Source organism: Rhea americana, unplaced genomic scaffold (genome assembly GCF_003343005.1).
Source record: "Rhea americana isolate MKP2758 unplaced genomic scaffold, rheAme1 scaffold_5, whole genome shotgun sequence".
NCBI classification, from domain to species: domain Eukaryota; kingdom Metazoa; phylum Chordata; class Aves; order Rheiformes; family Rheidae; genus Rhea; species Rhea americana.
In genome coordinates, this window is record NW_028186645.1 from 3,136,817 (window position 1) to 3,145,427 (window position 8,611).

Genomic DNA, 8,611 nt, shown 5'->3' on the forward strand with positions numbered 1-8,611 from the left:
GCATGGCCAAAAAAGATTCTGTCTATAAAACATCCTCAGATGTTTTATAACTCGGTCTTTGAGTTATTCCCTTTAATGTATTATTTTGCCAGTCTCACATTTTACAATCTTTTGATTTTTATTTTTCTTATGTTTTGTTACCTTCTTTCTGAACAAAGATGTGTTTGAAAATTTTTTTCCTTAAGTATGGCTTTCCAGAGGTATATTATCCTCATTGCTATGCTGTGGTTCATAGTGATAGTGGGTATTTTGTGTGTGTTGTTCCTATAATTTGTTATGGTAGTCAAATATTTGCTGTTYTTCCAATGCCAGTATGATGAGTTAAAAGGGGTCCACAGTTTTTCCACAAGTGATCTAATTTATAATTTTCCACAGCTGGCAGTAGATATGTTGTATAGCTTTTCTGGCTGCTCTCTTGATTTCAATTATAGAGGCTTCTGTTTCATTTTTTTAGTGATTTTGCTTCATCTGCTATTTATCAGAATCTTTAAAAATTTTTGTACAAATCTTAACTGTGAATTATTGACATCATTAAAATGTCTTAATTGTATAGTGCCTTCATCTTTCAATATGCTGTRAAAACATTATTCCTTACAATTGCAGTAGAAAGAGTATATGATCCCTGCTTTTACTGCTAAGGAATCTGAGGCAGCAGACATCCACACAGTTTATTCAAACACCTTCAACTAAGCAACTTCTCAGTCTGCTTAATTTGCTTTTTTGTAAACAGCCTTACAGTGTAAAGGACTACTGTATTTTTCCATGATAACTATTTATAGTGTAACATGTGCTATATCACCATGGTTTAAAACCTGTTTGGAAAAAGACTCCTGAACTAATTGAGCTGAGTGTTCATCTGATTGTGTAGCACTTCCTGTAGTCAAATAGAGATCTGCACTGACATTTTATTTATTGTGATTTTCCTAAGCATTTTGAGGAAGGATCCTCTGAGACTAAGAGAGAGTGGCTAGCAAACTTAACATACATAAGCAGGTCACTCGTTCATTACGTTAGTGTGTTACAATATAACATTTACTAGATTTTGATACAATGTTTAAGCATTTACTATTTAGGGTATATATTTCAGATCTAAAATTTAGAAGAAATTTAAAGTATCGTTAATGTGGTTTAGCTGTTAGGTGCGTACTGTACTGTACTTTGTCAGCTAGACAGTAATGCGGAGGTAGATATCCGAAGCATTGGTGGGAGTTTGCAAGTGTTAAAACTTTTTTGTGTTTAAGTCCATTATCAAACAAAAGGGAAAATCTCCTCTTCACAGGAGACGAGACAACCACCACTATGACCTGTTCTCCCATGTACTTCATATAACCTAACCCTGAGTGGAAAAACTGTGTGAACACTCTAGCACTGTTGACATGCATTTTGTCTCCTCTAATATATTTTTTCAACCAGATTTATCAATGGATTAGCTATCAAAGAAAGATTATTAACTACCTACATTTTTTTTTGAAAATCAGTGACCGGATATAGAGGACAGATCCTAATTGTTTGCTTTCCCACCACCATTTGTAAGAGGTAACAAAGGAAAAACTTCAATTAAAATTTGTACTTACAGGTACCAAAATCAATTCACCACAAAAGCACCTGCAGAAACCAGACTTTGATTTTTCTGCGGTTCACTCTGCACTACTTGCTTTTTTTTTTAATCATTTTCGGTTAAACCCTTCTTGCAGTTTATAGTCAGAAATGTATTATATTAATGTGAATTAAAGTAATGTATTTGCTTTAAATAAAGGATTCAGAGAATAACATAAAAATCAATACTGGCTGAACACAGATCCAATCTTTGTTTGATGTTTTTTGATATGTAAATGCTATAGGTTACCCTTATTACCAAAACAAAGTTGATCCAGTTATTTGCTTGGGTAGACATATGGGGGGAAAATTATACCAGAAACACTAATACCTGTCGTGGGCCTTCCTAGTCTCAGATTTTTTGTTGATCTTTGAAGGCATAAGATCTTTGAGAGCTTGTTTCCAAATATTAGTATTTTATAAGAGGGTGAGAAAGGAAAGCATTTTCATTGTGAAGTATAGAATAAGACTGCTCTGCTTTCAAAGTCCATCTCAGTAATATCGATATGTTTACATCTACCTTTAACATTTATTGCTATACTGTACAGCATTTGAATCAATACCAGAAAACAAAGTATGTTTCTTTATATAATCGAATATACCTTGTACTTGGCTACAGAATAGTAACTCTTTCAGGAAATAACCTTCAAATTATGTCAGATTTATGAGTTGATCTTAAGCATTTCTCCTGTCCCTTCACTTCTCTTTTCATCCTTCTAGATTTACATTTTTTATGGCACTCGGTCAAACGCTGAATTTGTGATCCACAGTGGTTTTTTCTTTGATAATAATTCGCATGACAGAGTGAAAATAAAGCTTGGCGTGAGTAAAAGTGACAGGCTGTATGCTATGAAGGCAGAGGTCTTAGCTCGTGCTGGTATCCCAACGTAAGTAAAACACAGTGAACTGGGCTTTTTTTAAACATTTCCAAGTATATAGTGTCCGGTAGAGCATATTAAACTTGAGAAAACTATTATAGAACAGCTTTATATATCTCTTCTGTTTGTGTAGCAAGTTAAAGGCATTGTAATAATATTTACAAAAATTCTATGAGCTATATTGTCATCTAATTTGGACCATATATAGGGAAAAAAAATCTTTGTTTTAACCATTTGAACAGAAATGGAACAAGGATTAATTGGAAGCAATCTGTGGTTTTCCTTTCTTTCCTGTTGCTTACAGACATATTACGATGCTCAGTATGTGAACCACAGCATTTTCCTTTAGTCTTTTCAGTCCAGAGGGTATGGTTAGAAGCAGCAGATGTGAAACACTGCGTTTTCATGAATTTATTATGAAAGCCATATAAAAATCATTGTAAGTGTAATGTTGTGGAGAGAGAATTGTTCTTTTCAGATACAGGTTAGAGAATTCTTCTTCAGTTTAAGTTCGTGTGACCTATTTTTTTAAAAAGTAACTTTCGTGACTGCATTTTTTTTGTATGCTTTAGGGTCGGTTATATTTTAATAAGTTCAAAACTACCACAGTGGAACTTGCATTTACAGTTGTTTTATTGTTTTATTTGTTAGTTCTAGTGTTTTTGCATTGCACTCCACTGAGCCTCCAATTTCTGCTCAGCTTCTGGCTTTCCTTCGAGTGTTTTGTATGAGTGAAGGTAAGACTTTTTATAAAGATAATCTATTTTATGCTTTGTGCTTGTTTGGATTTTTTTAAGCAGGAAAATGAAAGACATTTTTATATAAAAATCTTAAACTGGAAGATCAGAAAAGGAATACTTTGAGGTGGGAGAGATCTGTAAGCTAGCTTGCTAGTGAGAACAAGCTGTAGCTATGTAGTTTGAGGGAATATTTTAGCAACATAGCTTTTTTGGAACTCCTCCTAAAGCATGAGTGTGTATTCTATTTTATTTTTTTAATCTCCCTGATTGTTGTAAATGAACGAGCTCTAGACCTTGATCTTTAATTCTTTGGTTTAAAAATGGTTCACAAGGCAAGATCATATGAGACCTAGGGGTTTATTACACACTTAAAACCATAGTATATTAACCATTACCCACTGGAATCATTTAGGTATGGAATTGGAATATTCTGTCTTGTAGTGGAAATATGAAAGAAGCAGTTCAAAGTTGAATATCTAAAATATTTTGGTAATTTATAATCTAAAGTCAATTTTTATATTTGCAAATGGTCATTACAGTGTTTTTTGTATGTCAGTGATTGTACCAGGAAAAATGTATGTACAGTTATTAAATATTCAGCTAATTTGTGCATATGAAAATTTTGATTAAATATTTATAGTAACTGTGTGCTGACGAGGTACAGTTTTGGAAGTTACAAATAGGATATATTTTTGTGGCAACAAGAGAAATCACTTTGTTAGGGTTGCTGTGCAAATGATGTGGATTTTGATACCAATGGGAGAATTATAGTGGATTGTCAAGTTTTTGTATGTACTCTGTTTGCTTTGTTTAATTAAAACAACCCACCTTATGTAGTGTTTGAATTCAGTGGATCCTTTTTTTCCATTTTTTAGACTCTATTAAGAATTCTAGTAAAGAATTTTTAGAATTTTCTCTCCCTTATGAGGGAGGGAAATTTTGTCTTGGAGAAGAAAAAATAGCTAGTGAAAGTTTCTCTGAAATTGGATTTTTGTTCTGTTTATTCATGTTTTAAAAGCACCATAAGAAGACTGTTTATTGAGAAACTCCATGCAAGTTGTTGTTCCTCTAGTGRGGAAGACTCTTGCCCCGGTAATCCTTTCATGAACAAGTAAAATTTAAATACATAGCAATTTAAACTGTAGACTTCAGTCACAGTTCTGCTGTTTATATGTTTTACTTTAAGTTTGTTGCTTTGCAGGAGAGGAATGTGATATTTAAAAGATTAATGGAATTTGTGTAGTGTCAAGGGGCCAATTAAAACATTTTCTGCTCTGTATGAGGCTTGTTTGGATGTCTTCTGACCAACTGTAGGTAGTTTCTGCTACTGAAAGATTGCCAGAATAATAGTAAAAATAAATCCATTGGTATTTGCACACTTGCCCTGCCCTGTTTCACTTATTATCGAAAAGTTCACTGAAGTCTTTAAAGAACTCCTCCCTTCGTTTTGTGTATCAGTTATGGGAGATGATCTGTCTCATTGTTTTATCTTGTGTATGAGAGGCCAAAACATTTGGGACTTTATGTTGGAATAGAGCTGAAAGTCCATTTTCTGCTAACCTCAAGACTTCCAGATACCATCTTGAGAAGAATGCCAGAAATAGCCAACTCATTTGATTATTATTTTTTTGAGGAGAGCTTTTTTCCCTTAGCAATTTAAAACTATGTTATTGAAATAAAGCTTGCTGCAATTTGTCAACTGACAAAGTGAGTGATGAGATTTTTTTTAACAGATCATTTTTATACTTCTTGCAGAAGAGCTGAAGGAACACTTGATAGGTGAGCATGCCATTGACAAAATCTTCACTTTGGGGAACTCAGAGTTTCCTATTAGCTGGAACAACGAAGTTAAACTTTGGACGTTCCTAGAAGCCAGAGCATCCCTTCTTCTGAAAACCTACAAAACAACTATAGAGGTAAATATGTTGCTGCATGAAATTTAAATTTCTAAAACTTATTGCATTATGACTGTAGGAAAAGATACTTTGTCCTTCATCTTTTCTTTGCAAACTTTCATCTTAATGTAAGTACATAATTCATTTTGCACTTTCTAAAGTCTAGAAACCGATTTGTATTATCTAAGGATAATCAAATAAGATTAACAAAATTATGTTACAGAAATGCTTTTTTTTTGTAATGTTTTTTTCTTTGATTCTCCAAGTATAGGGTACTTGTTTTTTATCTGCATGTAAAGTGTAGAATCAGTTTCAACTTGTCTGCTTGCTGTATTTTCCACTGCAAATGCTGTGAGCATATTGTAAGTGAACCTGTGAATTTACTGTATTTGTGAAATCTCCCAGGTAGCCTATTATGCAGACTGATGTATATATGGAGACATTTTTGGCCTCTATGGATTTTTGATAAATTTCCCTGGCATTCCGTGCAGATCCCTCTCAAGTATGTCCATTTGGATCAACTGGTGGAACTAATGTTTCTTACTGTAAAAGCACAGAGAGAAAAGTTGAGCTCTTTTTATTTTGTTGGTTGTTTGTAATGAAACTTATTTATTCTTTTCTACTAGGATGATAAGTCCTTCTTGGAGACCARTGACCTTACTTCTCATGCGATAATGGCTATCAAATTGCGCTTAGGTGAAAAAGAGATTTTGGAGAAAGCAGTAAAGAGTGCAGCTGCTAGCCGGGAATACTATACCAAACAAATGGCAGATGGAGCTCCCATTCCTAAATATGAAGAGAGTAATATTGCCTTGTTGGAAAACACTGTGCCAGATTCTAGACTGCCTATTGTCTTGAGAAACCTAGAAGAATCAGAAGAGCAAGGGGACTTAAAGATTGATGAAGCTATTGATGCAGAAGTCACAGAGAACGGGTTTGTAAATGGTGAAAACTCTCTATTTAATGGGACCAAATCAGAAAGCGAAAATCTAAATCAAGAGGAAAGCAACAGAGAGACTGAAGATGCCAAAGAATCTTCTTCAGACAGTACTGATGAGGTTAAAGAATAGTCCTAAAGTTTGACTTTCTTGTGAAATTAAATTAGCTGAAGTTTATGAACAGTGCATTTATGTTGGTGTGTTTCTTTGTTAACATTTCTCTTTCTGCAGAGGAAAATGTTTTTGCTGCTTTATATAAAAATTAATTTTTAAGTTATTTAAAAGATTTAGCATCCCTTTTCAATTAAGATTGCCATCTTGCTTTCAGGCAAAAACTTAGGAAAGAGGTGCCTTTGGAAGATTTTGCAGCCCTTTGTTGAACCAAATGTATTTTCTTCCTGGGGAAGAATTAAGCTCTTCTATCTGCTGTGCTTTTGTTGTTCTGTCACTCTGACTACCGATATTAAAAGCTTGCTCTGTCTCCTGCCAAGAAAAGCAGAAGGCAGGACTGACTTGGTATTAGCCGTGAAGGTGGGAGAATAGTACAGCAGAAAACTGGATACGAGGATCAGAAACTTAGACTGGAGGAAAACCTGTTTAAAATCAGGTGTGCCAGTCCAGAAAAAGGTAAGGTGGCAACCTTATGTTCTGTAGTTTTAAATGTTGATGAGAATCCAAATTCTATACACTCAAAGTGATTTCTGAGAATTTCAGTTTACTTTGTCTTTTGTTTACTGTATAAAAATATCTCATCTTTCTTCAGTCAGAGTTAGGTTGCTAATATACACAATTCACCAACTTTTAAAGGCTGACACATTTCCTGGCGGTACCTTTTTTTTACAAGGTTGGCAGTAGAGTTTGAAAGCAGATAGGCCAGGCCGCAGCTTTAAAGTGTACTGTTCAAAGTGAGATTGCTTCCCAGCTTTATCAGGTTTTCACAATTAGCTAGGGTTTTTCAAAGCTACACTTTCAACTAAACCATTATTAAAAGGAAAATATGATTAATATTCCTGTCTGCTACTCCTTCATTTCTTTGTTGTTGGATGTAACATTGAATGTGACAGCAGTTACCTAATCTTACTCAGCTTCATCTTTTAGTTAAGATACTAAATGACACTTTTCTTGAATAAAATGGTAGGCTAATGTACTTTTGGTCTAAGTCCAGACCAAAGCCAAGTATGCAGTATGCTTTGCCATTTAGATTGTGTTTCAGTCTGATGCATGTTTCTTGGGATAGCTGCACAGGTTAAACAGATTTACTATCTCCAGCATTTTTGATCACCCTCCTACTGTATGTTTTAACTTCTATATGAAAACAATGCAATCCTAGAACAGTGCAATAAGAGAACAAGGGTAATTCCAAAGCTTAACTTTGAAATTACCTGGGGGTTGGAAGGTGAGGAAGGTGGAATATTTTTATTTTGGAGGTGAATGGAGAGGAATGTGAAGTGATTTAATTCTCTTCTCAAAATTACGGACTTTTTCACACCTTTGTATCCTAAAGTTCAAGATAATGGAAAGATTGGACAAGCTTGGACAATTAGTTAAAGTTCAATAAATGTTGCAACCTGCTCATCCAAGATTGGTTGCAGTAAAATGTCTTTTGGCATATTCAGTTTTATGAGATTTTTGCTTCCTTTATGCTGCAGCTTCAAAGATGTGTTCTTGCATAAATCTTTGGTGCAATACACATGACAAGTAGTGACTTTAGATTGTCATAGTAGTTTTGATGTTCAGTTAGTATCAGTGTGGGGAAAATAGAAAAAAATAGTTTTTTAAAAAATATTTCACTGAGAATGGCATGTTGCCATTGCACCTTGGATATCGCTTCACCACTTAACAAAATGCTGGACCAGTATTTTTGTAACTATATGCTGCCTTTGGTAGAATGTTATGAATTGTTGTCTTGACAGTTTAAATGTCATACAGAAGTCATTACTTTACAGTTTTTGTTAGGACCAATATTCTTCTGTTTCTACCAGTTACATTGCACAACATTGCAGTAGATACTATAATGAAGTTTTGAATCACTTTCCCTGAAAACTTTAACTGTAAACCAGAATTTAAATGCTTTGATTCACTCTGATACGTTGTATTCTGTTCCAGTATTTGCTGATATCTATGGCTTAGCAAAGCCTGTGGTCACCACAGGACAGAATATGTGGGTTTTCTTTAATAAAATATAGTTCTACAATGTCTTCCCTAATGAGTGTATTATAGAAACAAAATCCCTACGTTCTAATGACTGTATCTTTTGGGGTGGGTGGGGAGAGGAATAACTGTACGAGTGTACAGATAAAGATTAAAGGAAGTGTAGCTGGGAGGAGGGAGGAAAAAATAAAAGGCGGCATCCTAGTAAGCAGACAGGGAATGTGATCCATTAAGCAAGGTCAAATTCTTAGTGTTCGTATGTTAGTGTTGCTTAGAAAAATATGTTGCACACAATAAAAATAGAGTAATCTAATTTTGTAATTTGCATTTTTCTCCATGTAATGGTTTCTCAGAAACACTAACCTAAAGCTTAAGCTTTTGAAAACTGAGGTGGAAATGAAAAAAATTGGCAC

The 8,611-nt window shown here is 34.3% G+C and overlaps 1 protein-coding gene across 1 annotated transcript in view; it reads left to right on the forward strand.

The window, feature by feature from the left end:
- Positions 1 to 8,253, forward strand: part of SETD3 (SET domain containing 3, actin N3(tau)-histidine methyltransferase) — a 61,963-nt gene extending 53,710 nt beyond the window's left edge. Inside the window, exons 10-13 of the mRNA XM_085317469.1 lie at positions 2,317 to 2,483; positions 3,126 to 3,211; positions 4,970 to 5,130; positions 5,736 to 8,253. Coding sequence (XP_085173595.1) covers positions 2,317 to 2,483; positions 3,126 to 3,211; positions 4,970 to 5,130; positions 5,736 to 6,179 — 858 coding nt within the window. The 3' untranslated portion in view covers positions 6,180 to 8,253. The remainder of the gene's footprint in view (positions 1 to 2,316; positions 2,484 to 3,125; positions 3,212 to 4,969; positions 5,131 to 5,735) is intronic.
- The last annotated feature ends 358 nt before the right edge of the window (positions 8,254 to 8,611 follow it).